This window comes from Dicentrarchus labrax, unplaced genomic scaffold, assembly GCF_905237075.1.
Source record: "Dicentrarchus labrax unplaced genomic scaffold, dlabrax2021, whole genome shotgun sequence".
NCBI classification, from domain to species: domain Eukaryota; kingdom Metazoa; phylum Chordata; class Actinopteri; family Moronidae; genus Dicentrarchus; species Dicentrarchus labrax.
Genome location: NW_026136703.1, coordinates 19,595,283 through 19,617,610, shown reverse-complemented (window position 1 = coordinate 19,617,610; position 22,328 = coordinate 19,595,283). Strand labels below are relative to the sequence as shown.

The 22,328-nt window shown below is 39.9% G+C and overlaps 1 protein-coding gene across 1 annotated transcript; it reads right to left on the bottom strand.

The window, feature by feature from the left end:
• Positions 1 to 14,874: 14,874 nt before the first annotated feature.
• mbip (MAP3K12 binding inhibitory protein 1) lies at positions 14,875 to 21,678 on the bottom strand. Its single transcript, XM_051389557.1, has 9 exons — positions 21,512 to 21,678; positions 20,414 to 20,530; positions 20,048 to 20,248; positions 19,362 to 19,458; positions 18,922 to 18,987; positions 18,291 to 18,449; positions 17,660 to 17,757; positions 15,320 to 15,358; positions 14,875 to 15,219 (listed from the first exon to the last, which is right to left on the bottom strand). The coding sequence occupies exons 1-9, from the start codon at positions 21,629 to 21,631 to the stop codon at positions 15,112 to 15,114; spliced, it is 1,005 nt and encodes a 334-aa protein (XP_051245517.1). The 5' UTR covers positions 21,632 to 21,678; the 3' UTR covers positions 14,875 to 15,111.
• Between the last annotated feature and the right edge of the window lie 650 nt (positions 21,679 to 22,328).

Here is a 22,328-nt window from a genome sequence, read left to right as displayed (position 1 = left end):
GTGCAATCCCTTTTTTATTTTACTGATGTGTAACAACATTTACAGAACAAATCTTTTAAGATTATGATGTTTAAATCGTGTTTTTGTTGACACTATGTTCCTGCATCGTCTTGTATTGTTATCTTGTATAGTTTTTAACACTATGTGCTGAAGCAGAAGATAATTTTCAACAGTGTGGACAATAAAGTTGCTATTTGAACGAAATCCCCAATATTTTATAGGCAAGTTTGAACTTACAAGGAGCTGGTGCAACTGGCTCCTGGCACTCAGACTTGCATGTCTGGACTAAGGAGTTTAGCATCAAGAGATGAGACTTACAAAAGAATGACCAAAAGTCCCACATTTTGACTTATTGCAAGGTGTTTCTCATTCTCAAGCTGCTGACTGGAGGCCAGCTGACCACTACGGAGTCCTAAAGGAAGAGACCAACCTCATAACACTGCAGTGAGCCTTAGTATGTATCTCAGAGATTATACACAGGTCAATTGCAGCCTCCATGTTAAAGCAGTCAGGGTACTTCTCCTCTTTTGCTTATAGCTGCAGTTGGTAAAATCGTCAGAATGTATATCATCACAGTAGAAGTATATACATATATATATATACATATATATATATTTTATGTACTCAGTCTAAAAGAAGGAAAATACAAATCAAAATCGTACTGCCAAACAACTGCCATAAGTTTCCATTTTGAGGATTACAATTAACTTAGAGAGACAAACTGGCCCCTGTCTGCTCTGATTTCAGTCCTCATAAGAAAAAAAAACACAGATCTCCATCACTTGTTCCTGTCCTCATTCTCTGCTCTACCTGTCTTTCTCAATGCTCTTTAATTTCCCGTGATTTCTCCCTTGTTGGTGTGTCTCACAGCTGATACAAAAACCCACCGAGTCTTGAAAAGGCAAAAAATGAAAAAAGAGGCTGAGAAAAAGAGAAAGGGAAGACGGAAGAATGCGTTTGATTAGCGCAAGTTTGCTGTTCATGGCAGACTGTCTGAGAGCCGTGGAGCCATTGTGTTCCTCGTGCATGTGTGAATGTTACAGCGAACAGAGAGGCTAAAAAAAGACAGACATGGGAAACATGCACACTGACATTTCTTAATCAAATATGGCAATCAGGGGGCCAACCAACAGCATACCATTTGCAATCCCTTTTAATTCATAATCAAAAGCTGAGCAAATGAGGGAGAAATTGAGAAAGACTGAGAGAAGGGGGGAGGGAGGGGGAGAAATGAGGGAGAAGGAAAGAGAGGGAGAGAGAGATGCAGGTCATTACATCTCTTTTTACTGGCCCGATGAGAGCAATGTAGAATTAATCAGAGGCCATTAGGCTGTATTTACTTACCACTGCAGGGGCTCGGATCTCTCTCTCCCTCTCTGGATACAAACCCTGATAGGATCCTACTCTGCCCCAACCCTATAACAGAAGATGGAGCACGGCTAAGAATAAGGGTATAACGATCCCGCATACAAGTGTGTGCATGTGAGCATGCATGTGAGCTTGTGTCTGTATTCCTGGACATTATGTTGCATCAGGTGGGTTTTGTATGCACCGAGGACACGAGTGCTACAGAGTGGAGGGAAGCTAGAGAGATGCTCTTAAATCACAGTGTGTAATCCCCTGTGGGGTCAGCCCAAGGCCTCTGATGTTGACTCACAACTCAGGCTATCACACATCTCTCTCCCTCTCTCTCCTAATGCACCACTGCCATTACTCACCTAAGTCCCGCCGGTGCCAAAATCTCTGTAATAATGGCCCTGGGTCCCCAAAAAACATCTTGGCACTAAGTTAGTGCCATTTTATTAAAAATTGAGATGAAACCTTTCTGAAAGGGCACACTTTATAAGTTGTAACTAATGGCTTTTTAATGGTAAATAAATATGGTATTAATGTTTTATAGAGCAGTAATAAGCAAGAAAATAACTTTATGATTGCAGGTGGAAGAAATACAGAACTTATACTATTTAGTTAAAGCAGTTTTCATATTTTTCTGAAGTGAAAGTACAAACGTAATCGTGTCAAACTATACTTTAAGTACCAAAAGTAAAAGCACTGATTATGCAGAATGGCCTATATCAGAATAGTATGTCATAATATTTTACCTAGTAAAGGTGGACCTGACTTGAACTACTTTATATTCTTAGGTTAGATTATCATTAATTTGTTGATTTCTTTTTTAATCTGAATTTGAAAAGTAACTAAAGTTGTTAAATCCTGTCTAGTGATGTATGAAGTACAACATTTGCAACTCAAATGAAATGAGAAGTATAAAGTAGCCTAAAATGAAATTACTTGAATTCAGTACTTGAGTAAATGTACTATACCTTTCACCACTGCTGTTTATCATCTTCAAGCATTTTATTTTACTCTTTAACCTCACTGGTGGTTCCGATATAACAAACTCATGCTCTGCAGCCAAACAATTTATTAAACCCATAAAACTTTTCAAATTCTAGTTACGATCCTAAAGTTTTTGACCAAATACGGTTGGTCGGGCTAGATTTAAGGAAATTAGAAAATGGTTTCTCCATCCTGAAAGTTGCTTAACTGCAACACAAAGGTGAAACTGTATGTTAGGGTTAAATCCATTCATCCATTTATCAAAACCAAAACTTTTTCGTTAACAGTTCATGACATTTACAACTTTGACTTGATGGATTACTATAGAGTAACCCTTTACTAATAACTTACCCATTGACAACATCTGAAACTGTCCTAGCCTTAAAAATGACAGTATCTTTGTTCAAATACTCATAATAACCTTTGTTTATGTTTTCCACACAAATTACATTTGTAGTAAATAATGATTCTCTATAACAAAGGCAGAAGTAGAATGAAGTTGGTTGTGTGTACAAAGTGTCAGTTGTTCGGAGACTACAGTTCACCAAGTACCTTTAGTGGTCTAAACACCAAACTCTCAACATAACCGTGGCAGATCAGTATGAGAACTTTTTGGAACGTTAAAACTGTGCGCTTGATAGATTGATAGAAGAATCCCTTAATCTAAGTTTACTCATATTTATTTTTATTTTAACAGCAAACTTGATGATGATCCTTTACAATAAATTGAGAGGGAAGGATATGTCTCATTCCCGAGCTGATTAAAGGGATAGTTCACCCCAAAATCAAAAATACACATTTGTCCTCTTACCCATTGTGCTATTTATTTATCTAGATTGTTTTAATGGATATTGCAGAGTTTTGGAGACATCAGTCGTAGTCGTCTGACTTCTCTTGAATATAACGTAATATATAATGGAATCAGAGGGCCCTCTGCTTGTGGTGCCAAAGCAGAATACGTTTGAAAAACTCAAAAGCAATGTTTCTCTCCAGAAAGCATAGTCCAGTTACCCAAGATTATCCACAGAAGTCATTGTTAGCTGTTTCATGTCGGAACAGTTTTCTTTCTTCTGAATTACACTCATCAACAATAGCTGATGTGTTGTCACTAATGACAGCTCACTGGTTTGATGCATTTATAATAAGCCATCAGACCTGTGGTTATACATGTTAATAAGTCATTTACAAACATTTTTAACCTCATACTTGATGGTGGAAGTACTGTATATTGATAGCTCGTAACATTTATAACTGCAGATCTAATGGCTTATTATGAAGTGATGAAAACTATTACTGGTGATAATATTATTTTTCCATTTGCAGTAAGTTACTGATTAAACATCACATTAAGCGCTGTCCTTTAATGTCTCATTCATGAGCTATAAACCATTAATAAATGACTTATTAACAAAGCCATTAGTCACAACTGATAAAGGCTTCATAAAGTATGCCTTATTAGAAAGTGGTACAGACTTTCTTTCTGCAAAGGTGTAATGGTGAAGCCATGCACTGAAAAACGTATGTGCACAGGGGTTTCTGGTTGTTTTGCCACGTGACCTCCTGAAATTGCAACTTCAGGGTCAGCTTTCAGTGACCATAGAGGTTAATTCTTCAGGTGAGACGGCACTTCAAAGCCCCTGGCACTGGCTGACCACGCCATTACAGCACAAACCTCTTTAAACAACTGATAGTGAGACAAAGGAGGCTGCGGCATACTTTCTGTGGGCGATATGAGCAAACAGTTAATGACGTTTACTTAAGATTACCGGAGCTCACCACCAAAGGAGTCTGTCTTGGAAAGAGAAAGAGGCAGCAGAAAAGAGAAATAAGGGGAAGAACAAAAGAAAGGCAATTCAACACTTTAGTCATTTAGTCTGCATTGTTGTTTGTCTGTTTGTTGGGTGTGACAGAGGAGTGGAGGAATGCTGTGTTTAGAAGTGAATAATTCGCTCGGGCCTTGAATGACAGATACAGGCACAACAAAAAAGCATCTCATGAATAAAGGATAATTTAAGTAGAATGATTTATTTTTTTAAACAGTATCGCTCATCAGGGTATTCAATAACTTGATTTGAAAACAAAGAATGCTTCTTCATGTCGATCATGTTGAGTGGATCATGTTGATTGTGTTTAGTGAATTTTGCTGGATGATATGAACAAATACAGAAAAAAAGTCCTGGGCTCCAACTGAGAAATATTGTCAACTTAAAGAGACAGGGGACAGAATATGCTGAATATTTATATTAAAGATTATTTTACTTTGTGTAGTCTCATTTCTGCTGCAGAAACAGCAATTTATCTTTCCAGAAAGAAGTTTCTTGTAACTCAAGATAATCATGTATTTTAAATGGCAATTTTCCAATGCTTTGAGCATCACAATAAAATGTTATTAATCTCTGCTGTATTGGATTAGCACATAAAACAGACACTATTTGCACGTCTTTACACCACTTCGTGTAGGTAGAACATTTATCTTTTTTTGTGCTGTAGGTGATCTGACCTTTTAAAGGTGTTTTAAAGGCAATGTGACACACAAGAAAAAAAAATCTTAAAGGAAAAATAACATATTTAACCAGATGCTTAATGCTATTTTTATACACAAAGCATATCTACTATCAAAGCTTTCCTCACATATACTCAGGCTGTGTATGTATATCTAATGGGTGGAGCTGTGTTGATGAACTGGAGCTCCCACACCTTAAAACACTAAAGTTTACCTTCTAACTTGCCTCCTTCTTCCCCAACAAACAGAGAGCCAGACATCTGTCTCCACCACACAGATACGACTGCAGCCGCACTGTAAAAGGCACCCCAACAACTGCAGCTGATTCCTCCCAGAACGTGTAATTTTCTCATTTAGCTCACAAGCGTTTGGCCCGACACCAATTAGCACGGGGCCCTGACCTCGGATGTCTGTACCAGGAGACATGGCGGCGAACGATGCACCACGTGGCGCACCTCAATCAGCCGCTTGCACCCTCTTTTCTATTTTGCAGCCATCAAATCATCGCCATATACATAATTCATACACCTCAGATTTGGAGGTTTATTATAACCCCTCTCTAACTCTGAGAGTATGATTATATCTTCAACTTTATAAAATAGGAGGATGGGCTGTCTCTGTTCCATCTACATATCATCTTTCAAGAACCCTTGTTTTACATAGTCTCAGCAACTGTTGTTACATCTTGCAATATTAAGACACGCTTCATACATGTCATTTGCACATCATTGTTCAATACCTTATGATCAAGTTATAAAGCCTTGCACACCAGTAACAATTTAAATCTCAAATCAAGTGACAGTAGATGTTAATGTGTGTGCTTTTACTGTATGTACCTCCCCTTATGCTGTACAGAAATGCAGAAAGCACCTATTTTTATTTTGCCTGCCCATGTTATGCAATACCAAATCTCACCATAGGAGGGTGGGGTCATACCAAAGTGCTAGTGCTGTCACCCATGCCCTCTCAATATGAGAGAATGTCAATGAGGAGGGTGTAATGGGCTTTGGGGCCATCTGAGTGTAATGGTAAGATAAGATGAAACCTTGATGACCTGGTAAATTGGAGGCAGAATGAGTGTCTTCTTGTTCAGGTAAACGATGGAGACAAGTGTATTAAGGAAGAATAATGATAGTATGCAAAATTAACTTGTAATGTCACCGAAAGATTATGGTGTTCCTTAGATTAGATTTTAAGCAATAAATCTGTAATGTGACTGCAGTGACACATTAGTATGCACCATAAGCTACAATTAGATGAACTTTGGTTGTTTTGTCATTAACCTCTTGTGCCCATCTTGTTGAAGAAATTCAGATTTAGTGGACTCACATTATATCTGATTAGTTTCCTGATGCACTTATTTTGATTTAATTTGATGATGTTTGCACTTGTGTCTCCAGGACTGTGATGTATATGTGTGTGCCTGTGACCGAGTGTTTACATATGTATTTGTATGCATGCGAGTGTGTGTCTGTATGTGAGTCCATTTGCACGTGTGTGCGTGCACATGTGTAAGTGTGCAGCATGCACATGTCTCTCCTCCTTGACGTCGTCTGTGCACCCCACCAGGCAGCTCTTGGCCTCCTCCTTTCATTGCTAAGAAACCATCCATTCTGTGTGAGTAATCAGAGCTGTGCCTCCAGGAGCCCAGCCAAGCCTCTCATCCTTGGGCTGCTCAAGAGCTGCTTTAATTAACCATCATACCACAGATGGGATCAATTTTTCCCCCCACCCCCTCTTTCTCGCTCTTTCTCTATGCCTCTCTCTCTCCCTTCTATCTCTGCTGCTTCTTTCCTGCACCCTTCTCTCCCATACACAAGCCCCATAATTGCACTGGAACAGTGCCAGCCGCCAGTCGGGCCCCAGACTGCAGGCCTCTCCTCTCCCTCTGTTCTCCTCCTCAGCCCCTGGCCTCACCTGCTCAATACCTTATTAGTGTCAGGATCTGTAGAGAGCCATTGCGGATTAACTAAAGAGATGTGAGATTGATTTCTGCCCCTGCAGATAGAATTGAAGTTTTCTTCTTGTGTGTGCGCACAAGTGCATGTATGTATGTGTGTGTGTGTGTGTGTGTGTGTGTGTGTGTGCGAGGGACAGAGAGTAAAAAAGAAAAAGAAAAGTAGGAAAGATATTTCAAGAAGAGAGAAAAAGCTCCTGTTTTTTTAGTCTACAACCTGGCAGGAACCAACTGGTACGCATGTGCACATGCATGTTGCGTGTGTTTGTGCATTACTATTCTCTAGTATGTATGAGGGTTTTTGAAATGAGGGTTTGCTAATTTGCTATTGGAAGACCCACTTGAGCCTCTGCCTCTCTCACAACAAATTAATCCCCCCTCTTGCTTTACCTTCATTGGTTTTCATGTGGCGCTATGAAGGCACTAGACAGACCTATATCCCTCTGTGTTACACTGTATTCTAGAGAGCTGCTCCATCCATACACATGAACACACATAGGAGGAAACATACATGCACACCCACCTCCACCACCAATCTGAAAGTCCAATCTCAGATTCTAATCTGCCGCAGTAATAGTCACAAGAAATGACCTGTTCGGGAAATATGTTCGCGAAAATAGCGCCCTATTGATTATTCATGGCTCAGGCATGGCTATATGTGTGTCAACGAGGTCTCAGAGGCAGCCAGTTGGGGCGAGAGATTAACATCTATTTCAGAGATAGGTGAATTTGTTGTGCAGCAGAGGCGAGGTGGGGGGTGGGGGGTGGGCGTGTTGTGTGTGTGGGGAGTTGCAGGAGGTTGGGGCTGGAGCGGGGTGGAGGGTTGTCTCCTCAGGATTGTGCTGTAATCACAGGCCTCCGTCTGCATGGCACATCTCAAGAGTGGTGTCAGCTGGGCTCTCTTCTGTTTGCTAATAGCAGGGGGTCAGGCCTCTCTCTCAAAGAGGTGCGTTTGATCCCCAGGTATGGGACACGGAGGGAAAGAGGTGACACTACTGAATACTAACAGGGCGAGCGACACAGCCGCTTATCTTTCATCTGGTGTGTGTGTGTATGCGTTTGATAGCATTTGGGTTTTGGACGCAAACAGTTAGTTAAGGGAGTTTGAAGCTTGAAAAATGTGCTGTGGATACATTTTTCTCAAGGTCTGAAAAACAAGAGAAACTGAATCTAATGATACTAACACCTCTAATACTACTAATAATATCAATACTGATACTAATAGGCGTGCAGCAGATTAAACAGGGACCATTCTAACTAGCATTGGAGCAGCCAAAGAAACTTTTCGAACAAATCCGCCCTGTTTCTTGTTGTTGTGTGATGGCAGGTGCATTGCCTTTGTGTGTTACAGCTGCTGATTTGTAGTGTGGTGTTTGTGCGTTTGTATAACAGCCATTGTGGTGGCGGTTGTGTAGCAGTTCATGGGTCCCAGGGCCCAGCTGCCAGAGTGAGGCAGAAGAGTCAGACATCATTGTGGTGTGATTTCCTCCTCTCCTTGCAGATGGAGTGTTTTTGTCAGAGCGAGGGCCACTGTGATTGCCTCTTCGCCAACGGTGTCAGCCCAGGATAATACTGCAGCCGTCCCCCCAGGAACAAAACAGGATCAGCGCAATCCATTTTCTTTTTCTCTGCCAAAATGGAATAATTTCAAAGAGACAATCCCTGGTAGTCTCCAAAGCCCAGGAAAAATCAAAAGACAACCATTATGGCAAAAATCGTGAAAGAGGTGTTCCACCTTTCCCCTTGGCTCCGCCAAATACTATGCCCAGCTCTAACTAACAAGCACAGCCACAGATAGACAATGAAAGTGGATTGAAGAGCAAAGCTAGCAATCTCACAAAACAGAGCTCTAAAGCGATACATGAAAGATGCATGCACACAGACTACAGATGAAGAAACAGCAAGTCTAGTCCCTAGTATGGCCCCCTCGAGTTGGGCGCCACACTCAGATCTTTACATTCAAAATATGGTGGTTCTATGAGTCCATACATCTGCAGCAATCCGAGTTCTATGGCAACCTGCCCTTTACAATCCTAATGACACTTCAGCAAAGTGTGGTGGCTGAGAGAGGGCGGGAGCCGGGAGGCTTTCCCTCTGAAAGAGCTGAGAGCATCTTATTGGGAAAAGGGGCTAAGAGTGTTGTTGTGATGCCTGACTCCATATTCTTGGGTCATAGATATTCAAGAACCGCACCTCCCTTTCCATCCTCTCTTCCTGTCGCTATAACACATCGGTCGGGACACGGAGACCTATAGTCAGCCACCTGCAAATGAATATCCGTGCAGAGACAGCGGTGTGATGGGGCTTGAGCTTAATGGTCTGATGTGTAATAAAGATGGGGACAGGCAGGAAGGCTCTTCTAAAGGTGCTTTCTTCTGCACGTTAAGGTGTAAGAGAAATGATCAAAAGTGAGTTATCTACACTTACCTGTAGCTTCTTTTTTTTTTCTTGGTACCTTCAAGAGAAATAACTCTTCACATATTTCTCAACAACCTGGAATGACACATCACATGATGTTTGAAGCTCTGCTATGCACAGGTGCTTGAAGGACAATATCGGAGTAGTTGTCTATTATTGTACAGTGTGAATGAATGAAGAGTGATTGAGTGCAGTACTCCACGCCACCTATATAAAGTAGAAGTATTGCGATGTGAGGGCCGGAGAGAGAGAGGGTGAGAGAGCTCTAGAGGCCTAAATGAGGTGAAGGGAAGTGGAAGTGTCCAGTAGGGGGTCTGCTGCTGTGGGAAGAGAGAGGGAGAGGGGGAAGAGGGGGGAGGGGGAAGGAGGGCTTGCTCTACGCAATGCCTGGGCCAATGCATGAGGGTTTGGGGCTAAGTGTCTCATCAGCATCCAGCTCAGGTGCTGCCAGGGCCCACGCACTAACTATGCCCTGACTTGATTGTAATTGCCTGAATTCAACTCCCGCTGCTCCCTCCTGGCAATATCACAGGCACATTTAACTCCAGAGAGCCTGGGGACCGTGCAGCAGGGCCACAGAGAGCAGCTGACTGCCTCTTGTTGAAGCCTGTGGGCTGCAGGGGGATCCTCTCTTGTGCTGTCTGCTTTATGGGGGAGGGTCACAGGTGCATGCACCCCCACCCCACCCTCTCCGCTGGATGTTTGTGAACATGAAACAAGTGCGACTGCATCAGGCGTACTCCGACAGTGATGGCATGAGCACGACAGAGGTATTTGCTGTTTTAATATTGCCTTATGGGGAATTAAACTTTGCCCCCTAGCTGTCCTGAGGCCACTTGTTCCAAAAAGCTCTACAGTACGTGCACATTTTGCGCTTATAACAACGAAATCCCAAACAAAGGTTATTCATGAAAAATCTTTTTAAAATTTCGGTGGTGTATCTGTGGGTTTTCAGAGCAATGAAATCTATAAATTATTTAACATTAGGTTTTAAATCTCCACACAATCGCACAAAAAAAATAAAGCAAACACTCCCGTCAGCCTGTGTTTATCATGTCCAATTCAAAGCCAAAGTATGCACTTGATTGCTTCGTATTGCCACCTACAGTACTTTTATTTTACACACAGTTGTGAAAATCATTATCATTCTGTAGTTATGCTAATGTTTTGGGGGTTGAAAATTGCTTAAATCTGTTTTCAAAAGAAGAACAGAAACCGTCCAGATGCCAGAAATAATGGAATAGAAAACATCAACAACTTTACAGTAAGTCCATTTGGGTTTCCTCCAAACAATGCATATTAATTTGGCCCCGAATCTGTAGTTATAGAACATTCAAGCTGCCTACATTCGAGTCCCTTTGTTTGTGACATTTGTAGCTGACAAGGGCATGAATGAAGTACTTCCCTCTTACGCCGACAAAAGCCCTTATTCAAAAACAAGATACAAAATTACGAGCAGAAATAGATTTTCCAGTGGTAATACGTAATTTATGTTTCCCAATCGGCCAGCTTTGGAAACTGCAGCAGGGTTAACTTAAAAAAGTTAGCCTGTGGTGCTCCTCATCCTGTGATAATAGGGCTGTCTGTAATGAAGAACAGGCTTGTTGCCAACAGGTGGTCTCTTTAAAAGACCAGAGCCACAGCACTCAGGATGAGGAAAAAACTGCCATGGCAAAATGTGTCAGAATCTAATGTTCTGCAGAGTGAAAAGCCTGTTTTCTGTCTTTTGTTCCCAGCTAGAGATTTAGCCTTGTTCCTCATTGTTCGGGGCACAAACGAGCAACAGTCTTTTTTGACACGGAGCCACAGATGAATAAAGACTGGAGCTGACTAGTCACAGGAAAGAGCTTTCTTTTTGGAGGGCTTGGAGCCCATTAAGAGTTTGTGAGATATGAATGGATATGAATCCTCTCCTTCGACCCCACCAAAAAATACAACTGGACCCATAGAAGACAAGGAACACCTCTGTGTCTTTTTACCGAGGTTCCCAAGAACATAACAAGAAATCAGACAGAGGGAGGACTGATTGACAGGCAGGAATTACATAGAGTCAATGAGGAAGTGGCTCTTTGTTAATTTGAAAGGGTACACTATGCCCACCCAACCTTAGAGCTCTAACCAATGACACTAATGTTGACATATTGACTTTATATGCTTTACGTAAGCTGTAGGAAATAAGCCAGGTGATTACACTGATTACAAACTGTGTTATTGTGAAATAAACTTTACATTTTAGTTAAATTCACTGTAGGAAGCTGCATGCATAATGTGCTCATGTGATAAAACAGACAGGATAAAGATAATGAGATATTTAGTGAGCCACTTCATGCAGACGCTAGTCAGCGTGCTCGGCTCAATGGGCAGATGATGGGTGGATCCCAGCAAACGCAGCCCACAAAATACAACCTTTTGTCCAACTCTATAATCCATTTGTTACACTCAGACCAATTTGTCCTCATTAACCCTCATAAGGGGACTGTGTCTGAGACAAAAGCTCCTGGGGAACAATGAGCAACCCCCACCCCTCCCCTCCACGTCCATCCACATCGCAGCAGCTCAAGTGCTCCCCTTCCCAGCACATTGTGGCCCCTTGTTGCCCAGAAGGTTCCAGTCTATGAGCAAGAGACGGACAGAGCCAAACAAGCGAGGTACACCTGAAAGAGGGGGTGAAAAAGAAAATCCCCATTTCCGCGTTAAGAATGAAATATCTTCCAAAAAAACACAATGCAACGTCTTCTATTGTATTCAGGTCACTCCATCAATCAACTCTGAAATAAATCTTGACATGACATACAAAGAGCAACTGCAAAGAAAAGGAAGGGGAGTTACAGTAATTTCCAAAGACGTGAGAAAGTTGTTTTTTTCTCTGTTTCTGTTCGTCACACCTGTTACGAAATTAATTTTAAAATTCTGTTTATTGTAGCCTTTTTGTTGATGAGAAGAAGCACAAGAAAAGTTCTATCTTAAAACTTCCAATGGCTTTAAATAAATGAGTCTGCATCTGTGTTTTCAGTCAACCATGAACTGGTCATGGTACCTATTTCAAAGCACCTCTTCTATTTGCAATTTAAGGCTATATGAGTTTCATTTTTAAAAAAAAGGTGGACATGAGGAAGTTAGTTTCCTCTCTTTTAAACAGACAGCCTTGGTAAAGACATATGTACATATATATATTAATATATACATAAATAAATAAATAAATATATAGATTCACACACAAACACAGATACATTTCAGGATGTATAGGTAAATATTGCACTTTTTACTCCATTAAATTTATTTGACAGCTATAGTTAGTAGTTACTTTAATTAATATTTGTTTTTATTACTTATTTAGTGTTTATTGGTATAAATACCCCAAGCTAATTTTCTATCCCACTCACTGAAAAGCCTTTAAAATACACAAAACAATAATATAATATAATAATAATAATAAAACACACACACACAGAACAGCACAATTCCAAACAATGATCAAATCAAATTATCATAAAACTAAGCACAAGATCATTCACGACTACAACACTATTCCCTCTTTAAAATGTTCATCAACTTGAGTTTAAAACAGTTGTGATCCATTTTATGTTCTGTGGGTAAGATCTCACATGAGAAACAATATATAAGCTAATGAAATAAAATGCATTATTAAAATTAAACCAGTGGTTTCTAACGTTTTTGGTCTGTGACTAAAAAGCAGCATGTCCATGGGGCTTCTTGTCACAGGTCAGGTGTCTAGGCGCTGTTATCAGTTCCATTAAAGGGACATGGTTTAATTTCAACAGCTCATAGTATGAGGCCCACAGAGGTAAAATTACACAACAGTTCACCATAAAGGGCAAAGATTGGAGCAGATTGTGCAGTGGAACTGGGCCAGATGCCCAGGTTGGCAACCACTGGACTAAATAACCAAACTGTATATATTAAGTTAAAACTAGCTCCATCTTAACCAGCAGTAAAAATGCTTTTTGTTTTATTTGTTATCTTTTTGAATGGGACTAGCTCAAGGCTAACAAACTATTATCAGGCTAAAATAATCCTTTTTATTCTTATTCAGCTAATTTGGTTCCTTGAACGCAGTTTAAAGATTCATCTTTTAATCCTGGATGAAGTCATCTTGAATAAGTGTGTGTACTACTGTAAATTAGTAGAGATTTGAAACAATGATGGGCATTCATGTGATTGGGTAAGTGCCGATCATGTGATTGAAGTGTTGGGAACCCTTCACTTGTGCTCAACAATGTTTCCACCCTTTTCATCACCGTTAACATTAGATATTAGCATGAATGTGGTCGGACTGCGAGTGATACTGGGTGCATGACAGGTGGAGGTTCTCACTTTTAGGTAATAATCATAAGGTTGCTATGAAAATGAAGCTGTTCTGGTTTTTCTGTTCTGGGCTACTGTAGAAACATGGCGGTTCAACATGGCAGACTCCGTGGAAGTCGACTGCTCCCTCTGTAGATAAAACAGCTCATTATAAGGTAATGGAAACACAATTCTTATATTCAAGTGATTATACACTAATAAAAACATATCTTATATTAACATTATATTTAACTCTTGCCAGTGGATCCTCCTAAATGTTACACACTGCATTTTATTCTGTTGTCAAATAAAATATGATGATTATTTAAGTTGAGTTTATTGCTCAAACTATTTTTCATTGTATACTTTATATGTATAGGTACTGCGTCATGACAATTTAGTTGTGATAATTACACCAATAGATCATAATGATTTATCAAAAACCTGCACGTTCTCATCTAAAATCATATTTATATCAACATTCTTTAATTATAAATCGAAGACAGTGAGAACTTTGCATTGGAAAAGAGTTTATGTTTAGGATTCACCATAAAACATCATGGTCATGCTCAATAAGCTGCACGTATGCAGGTTTGGACTAAAGGATTTGTTGCTCTGCTCATACAGTTAAAGATTAATTTTAAATCAAAATCCAGACACCTCTCAACTCATACACAGATAACTCAGTTATCTATGTATGAATGACGGGACCCAGAGGTTTTCTCATAACAGAAAAATACAAATCTGAAGTATGACTTCAGCCGCTTGCTCAGTTAAAGCTCTATGCGAAAGCCTTTTATAAACAAGTCACAGTGTCAAACACAGCGGCGGCCCATTTAATGCTGGTTTGTTGGGTCTCCAATATGTTTTCCAAACAGAGTTGCAGTAATCAGGTCATTTGTTATAATGACAACCATTAGGGGTGATCATCGTCACACAGCAGTCAGGCAGATAAATCAGGTGCTCTCACAGATTCATCTCAATTACACACACAGACATGAACACACACCTTCCTGGCATTAGACATTAAGGATGGTAAACATCCATGATAAATCCATTTTATCTCATATTCTGTTTGAAGGTGTTGTTCAGACGGTTTTATGTATTAGAGCTGAAACAATTCATCGATTGTCAGAAAATTAATCAGCAACAATTGATCATTCATTCATCGTCTTAGTTAAATTCGCTGATTACAGATTTTCAAGTGTAACAATTTTGTGGACCAAAGATTAATCGAGTGAGAAACATTTTTATATTAATTGAAAATAATCATTAGTGTGCAGGAACGGCTGATTGGAATCAGGTTGCATGTTACAGTTAATAGCTGACATGTTAAGCTCATGAATCCAACTTTTCATGAAGGAAAAAATACCTTTATTTACAGATCAATTATATCTCAGTTAACTACAAAACTATTGTACAGTTTTATGTCTTTAATGGCAATAAACTTAATCTCACATGAAATGTTTGTTTTTAATCACATACAGTATTGTGACAATGGTGCAAATGAAAAAGTAAGGAATACAAAAATGAACGGATGATTCATGTTGAAGGGACTGTGAGTTGGGAGCACTGGATTGTGGGTGTGCTACAGCGGGCACTCTGGTCCATATCCAGGCCCGAATTCATTAACCCTCTTCAGCAGTGCCGCTTTCACTGCACTGATCTTCTCATCCAGCTCGGTCAGACTGCAAGCCTGGAGGACGAAGTAAGAAAAAAAACTGATCAACAGATCAAAAAGAGGCTAAACTCCACCAACAAAGTGCAGTGAAAGGAAACAAAAAAAAACTACTAACCTGAGCAGGGGACGTCTTTGGTCGCTTGTGTAGGTGACTCTACAAAAAGAGTAAACATCAGACCTTTTTAATAAGTACAACTTCTAAACTGAGTCGATCTTGGAAAAGCATACTGAGGTACTTTGTCGGTTTCATTTTTTACTTCACCTCAAGAACTGAAAAAATAATTTATTCACAGACAATACAACAGAAAGACATTTTGCAAAACCAAATTTTTTTTTGTTTTCTAATATCCACTTAATGAAATACAAAGAGGTGAAGTTTTACAAGCAAAGAACAGCAGATAACTGCAACAGTCTGTTTAATTCTAAGGTTATTTTTAATGGTATTTCACCTTTATTGGATGTTTTGACAATAGTTAGAGACAGTAAACGAAGTAAAATTTGAACGGGGGAAGTCACGGTTAAATAGCATATGTGTAAGACAGCTCGGAGATTTGTGTTTTTGATCCACGTCTTTGACTCTGTAACTGTAAAACCTTGTGGGATTGTTTATGTCGAAGATGCTGCATAATTCGTTAAGGAGCCTCCTTTGCTGTTCAATGTTAAAATGTTGTTTCTGAAACCGTGGGCCAACTGTGTACAGCTCTTCAGAAAACACCAAACTACAGTATTTTCAGAAATTGCAAGAAAAAAAAAAAGTGGTACTCCGAATATAAAAGACCCCATCAGTTTATTCAAAGACACTCGACATCTCTTGCTCTGCTCACACAAACATGCAATGAGTCAAAAGCAGATGGAGAGCAGTATACTCACAGAAGCAGCATGCGGTGCTGAGAAATACCAGTGTGAAGAGACATGTAGCATCTTAAGCACACTTACTCAGACAACTAAACATTCGCTGGACAGACTCCTTCAAGATAGGAAATTAGAGTCTGCGGGACTTGGGTTGAATATAAAGTCCAATAAATTACTTACTGCCATCTTTTGAGTCTGCACTTCTTTATAAAGCATGGTGTAGTGAAAAGTTGTCATTTCTCAAGTGAGCTTTCTGCATCGACCTAAAAGTTTAAGTAAATCTAACCAAGCGCGTTTTCATGTTTGACTGAAATCAACCCAAGTGTAGCTCGAGGAGGAGAATGTGTTGAAGTATCCGGTCATATCAGGGGAAACTCCATTAGCATCACGCATAAACTCCTCTCAGTGAGTCGATTTCATTTTGAAATGATTTTGCCTACAACAAACCAATATTCTACATGCCAATTTAGGCATCATACACATTAAATGCACTAACTGACAGAAAGCGTGTGAAATGGACTAAAAATCTTGCCTTCTCAACAACAGGATGTGAATCATTGTCTGAAATACTTCTTGAAATACAATCTTATATCATTACTTTATGTCTCATGGTTATTCACCTTGGTCTATGCCCTTTTGGGAGGAGTTTCCTTTGGTTAAACTCCACCCTGTAAGGTCAAATGTGTGGGCGGCACATGGTTGTCCACACATCCACAAGACAAGAGAGAAGTTGCCAATAGCAGGAACTAAAAGGTACCCCTGTGGAGGTTTTTTTTAACAATTACTAGCGCTGTGGAACAATATTTTTAGGAGTGGGTCCATGTTTGGTTTGCAAAGGAAGGGAACAAGAGAAACGCAAGCAAGTAAACATGGATGCTAACAATGCAGGTTTCACTATTTTCAAAATAATTGGCTTTTAAAAGTTGTTTTATGAGGAAGGAAATGCGGGTTATATGAAAGGAAAAAATATATATAAAATGCATTTGGGTGAGTAAAACAACACACAACTGGCTAAAACTGATAATAATAATAATAATAAGAAGAAGAAGAAGAAGAAGAAGAAGAAGAAGAAGAGGTGGGAATCATACAGTAACTGCCACTATGATAGGATGATATTTTGCTGCTCATAATGGTTGTATGACAGAGCTGTAGAGTCAGGTCTGCAATACACGCTATATTAAAGACAATAATTCATGTTAAAGCACTATAACTGTGTGATTGACTGGGAAAATATACCTCTAAAACCCCAAAAGGCAAGAATCAATGATTACCTATTTTGTCACTTCACTATGACGCGCTTTTGTCAGACCAACTACGTCTAAAGATTTTTGAACAGTGTAGAGTCTCACTCTTTGTAACACACAAATACCAACAGGAACACTTTCATTGAACAAGTTTGCCATCATTATAAAAGTGTCATAAGTCTGGGCTGCCAAAATCATAAGAGCCTGTGGTAAAGGAAGTATATACCTATGGCTTTTATTATAAAAATACAAATGTTGAAATTACATCCGTTACTGTAAGACTGGTTATGACAGCAGACTGAACGCAGACTAATTACTAAGTACCTTCCGTGTATCTATTTCAAAGCCACAAGACTCACCGTGGACTGAAAGTACTCGGGGGAGAGTCCCTCCAACTCCAGGATACGATCCTCCAGCTTCTTTAGTCTCTGGTAGACACTCAATGGAACTGGACCCGCTAAGGAATAAAACACTTGTTGAACAGTCTTGTGATTTTATTGGGAGGAGATTGTGAGTAAGGCAGAGATGTTCACAAGTCTTTGGTCACGAGTCCAAGTCAAGTCTCAAGTCTCTAAAAAATAAAAGTAAGTAAGTGAACGTTACATAGCTGATGCTGAGCTAACTGTCCATATGCGCTAATGTGACTGACCTATCCGGGTGAGTTTTCAGGTGCCTGATAAAATTTGATGTGGTGGATCCAGCATCCTTGATTTGGGTACTGCAGACTTTGCAGTCAGCGCTCCTTTTGTTGGTGCCGTCCTGTTTGAAGTTTTTATAACCAAATGTAATCACAAATGGTACAGCAGCAACTGCGTGAGGTGCGTGAGGCCGCGATTTCTAAACACTGACCTTGATTTTTTTAAATTTATCTTAGATTAATTATAGTTTGCACATGGACTGCAATTTCAATGAGTTACATTTACTACACACTGTAATGGAAAATTCTATCTATTCTATTCAGTGTAGTTGAAAATTAACACGTTCACTAACCTGTTGGGAGCTTCAGGTGTGTCTCGATGTTGTGAAGTCGTTCTTCTATGGCTGCATTTCCGCAGTCTCTTGCCATCAGCCCCCTCTGCGGCTCCCCAGCCTCTCCTTGACCTCCCCCACCACGAGTCTGGGGCCCGTAATTGTTTACCACCCGCGTAACTAGCCAGTCCAACAACATAACACATAAACATAAGCCATAACCCAGTATTAAGCAGAGGTTAGTTAACAGTATGGTTTCACAGAGTCATAGGCATGTACCAGGCATGAAGATACTTTGTACATGCTTAAGACTCAGAGGGGTCCTACAAGACTCTTGACATTTGTTAGGCAATTTAAATTAATTTACAATGAAAGATCTGTTGGTGCCTTAATTTGTACAGCACTTATTTTTAAGACTTTTGGCAGCAAGCTGATGTGAAAAACAGATTTCTGACGTGATACATGTACCGTAGAATGACATTTGAATCTAATTGTATTAATCAAACCAAAACGTATTGATTAACATTTCTTGTTATGTCAAGCCCATGACTTTCTCAAAATGATGACGATCAAAAATCATGGCTACAGTTCACAAAATAACGCAGTTAAGAAATGTCACATTGACATTTGTGGCAAATATTTATTTTCTTACCTTTCACATGGCTTTTAAAACCTGGATATGGAGTGAAAACTGCATCTGTTCTGGCACAGCTATTTTCTACAGAAGAGAAATTCTTATTAAAAATGTATTTAAAATGTAACGTAAAAGTGATTTTTCTGTAAATATATATATATATATATATATATATATATATATATATATATATCACTTAAATTACAAGTATGAGCATGTCCTGATTTCTATAACTGGTGTCTCACACAGACTTTGAATTAAAAAAAGGCCCTCTGTCTCATGTTTTTCTGGACTAAGCTGGTTGTGTTTTGAGGCCGAGTGGGTTAGCTACTTCAGCCCCACTCTTGGAGCAGTTCAGCCTGACCTCTCGCCTGTGGAAATCAGCTCTCTCCCAAACATTGGCAATCTGTGTGCAGGCTCCCTCTCCACCCTGCCCCCAACCTCTTTCCCATTCTCACCCTGATTGCAGTCGATCACGTTGCAAAACTCGCGTACATTGTTTTCATTGATCTCCATCTGCTTGCGTTCCATAAATGCAGATATTCTTCGCTCAATCTGGGGTCACAGTGGAGAGACAACACAGATAATAAGATACGATGGATTGATGAGCTATTGATAGATGTCAAGAATGCAATGAGACTCTTTTTTACCTACGCAAGTCTAATGATCGGGGGCTAACAGGGTGCAGCAATTTACATTACATGGAATGAGAAATTCAGTAACAAATTATTTCAGGTAGCCAAAAAAGTTGAATTGCTTGCCATCATCACATGATGGAATATGAATACTGTTTGCTTGGCTACCAAAATAAATGCACAACAGAATGGGGCCTCTTGTCCTTCATCCACATGCAATCTCAGAGTAATGAGCATCCACTTCATAATCCATCAAGGACCTGGCCCTCTCTCAAAGCCCTCCAGCAATGTGGTCTGTTCTACCCGACCACAGCACTAAAGAACCCCTTCTTCTCTGCTGAACTTGGCTTATCAGATCATCATCAAGCATTTGCTTCACTGCGGCACGTCATGTGCACATCCTTGGGAGCAATTACTTATGATTATTCATTTGCTTGACAGAGAGTAAAGAGCGCTCTAAAAATGTCACTGCCAGAAAACAGCTGACAGATCTGCTGAGTGAGACCAACCTCTGACTTCCTGGCTCTGATCTGAACCATGACGTCATCAGCCGCCGTCTTGCTTTCTGCATCCTCTGAGCTGAGAGGATGGCGCTCAGACGTCTGCTCTTGGAGTGGCGATGAGGTGACAGCATCATCTGATGTGTTGTTTTGTGCCGATGACGTATCATCATCAGCATCCACCAGTGTACTTAAGCTTTCTGAAACAGCCTGTATAAACAGATGGGGAAGAAAGAATATTGCATGTAAGAACAAATAATCTTTTGTTTAAAGGAATAATTCATGAATTCAAATCCTTTTAGCCTTAAGATGCTAAAATAATGTAATTTAACCAGTGTTAAAATGTAGAAGTTGTAGTGTGTGTGACCACTTTACCTGTAATTTAGTGATGTGCTCCTGCAAACATTTAAACGCGTGAGCATCTGGAGATGACGGAAGATCCACAGCTTCCAAGTTGACTTCTATTTTCAGTGCAGCATCACTTAATTTGAGCTGAATTTCAAAAAACACAAAAACAGGTTGAGGTTACACAGACCTGGACGTGAGTGTAAAACAGATTCAGTGTTTAACAGAGAATAGCATGGTCTGAGGGTTACTCAAGTAATTGTAAGCTACTTAGTTTATTAGTTGATGATTAGTAATAAAATAAACCAGCAACTATTCTGATAATCTATTAGGATTAAGTCCAGTCAGTGTTGGTAACAGCTTCTGCAGTATGCTGTATTTTTCTTTTTATCCTTTTAATATCATTGTAAACTGAACATACGCAATTTGAAAACATCATCTTTGTTCACTATTTCCTGACATTTTATAAACAAAATATTTTATTTGGAAAATAAAATTGTTGTAATAGTGCCGCAAAGCCACTAAGATGATGTACTAATGCTTAAGATAAAGCTCTTTGCAAATAAATGTATGCACTTTAACACTGTAGAGGTGTAGTGTACACATACAAATTATGTTTTTTATACATTGTGTATTTATTCTTCCTTTACAAGACAACGGGCAGTAATTATAAACTGTATAGAGATCAGATATGTACGGAACAACGCAACAACACGGTAATATGTAAACATGAATTATACAGTTCATAGGTTAATTACAGGTTGCAGGGAAGAGCTAGAAAAAAGGCTGTGTCCGGGGTAATAATGGCAATAAAGCTGAAATGAGATTAAATAACTTAAATTGATGAGTGGCTAGTTTTAGCCATATCTGAACTTGTACACAGCTGGGAGCTGGTTCACAGTAAATAACACAAACCCACGTTACTTTGCTGCAACTCGCTTGTCAAACACACCGCCTGAATGTTGAGTAACAAGGACTTAAAAAAGAAAAAGTGAGAGGCATAAAAGCAGCCAGGCTACACCGGGGGGGGAGGGAGGATGCTAAAAACATTAGCATGTAGCTAACTAACAACACGGGCTAAAAGCAACGCGACTCCGGGTTCACGCGGCTCAAACAACGTCAACCAACCTCTTTCCCGAAGTCTGCCAGCAGCTGCAGTATCACACACACGCAGTCCCTGTAGCTGGACATTTCCCTGGACCCGTTAGGAGGAGCGTGATTTCCACTCAGCTTCATTGTCTCCGCCATTGCAGTTCAACGCCTGCACACAACCCCCTGCGCGCTGATTGGTCGGAGTGAGGCAGCGTGTGCGCAGGAGACGAGAGCGAGGCTGCGCGCGCACACACACACACACACACTCTCTCTCACACACACACACACACACACACACACACACACACACACACACACACACACACACACACACACACACACACTCTCTCTCACACACACACACACACACACACACACTCTCTCACACACACACACACACACACACACACACACACACACACACACACACACACACACACCAGTCACTGTGTGGGTAGTTGTTCAGAATATAAGAGTAGAGTATGTTTACATCTGTAGGTTTATAGTTTTTAGGGAAAAGAATATTTAATAATAATTTAATTCCACTTTATTTGGCCCTATTTGGTGCGGGTCGTAATATTTTATTCCATTTTCTCCTTTTGTCTTTTTAACACAGGCTGGTACAAGTGTTATATGCTTATTTCCAGTATCTTCATTTCGATTTATTTGCTATGAAATGTTTTATAATTATTTAAATGTTGCTATAGATGGCTGCTTTATTGTGTGCCTGAAAACTAAATTGAGCTTTAAACATAAAGCACTCCTATGCAGAAGAGATACAGTATGACCTGTAGGCCTTTTATATTATTGAATTATTACTATTACTAATGTATTAATGTGTAAACAGCATTAC

Coding starts and splice junctions, on each gene's coding strand:
- mbip (XM_051389557.1), bottom strand. CDS start 21,631: ATGGCGGAGACAATGAAGCTGAGTGGAAATCACGCTCCTCCTAACGGG. Junction 19,459..20,047: donor TCAGAGCCAGGAAGTCAGAG/GTTGGTCTCACT, acceptor CTGTGACCCCAG/ATTGAGCGAAGAATATCTGC. Junction 18,988..19,361: donor CGTGATCGACTGCAATCAGG/GTGAGAATGGGA, acceptor TCTCTTCTGTAG/AAAATAGCTGTGCCAGAACA.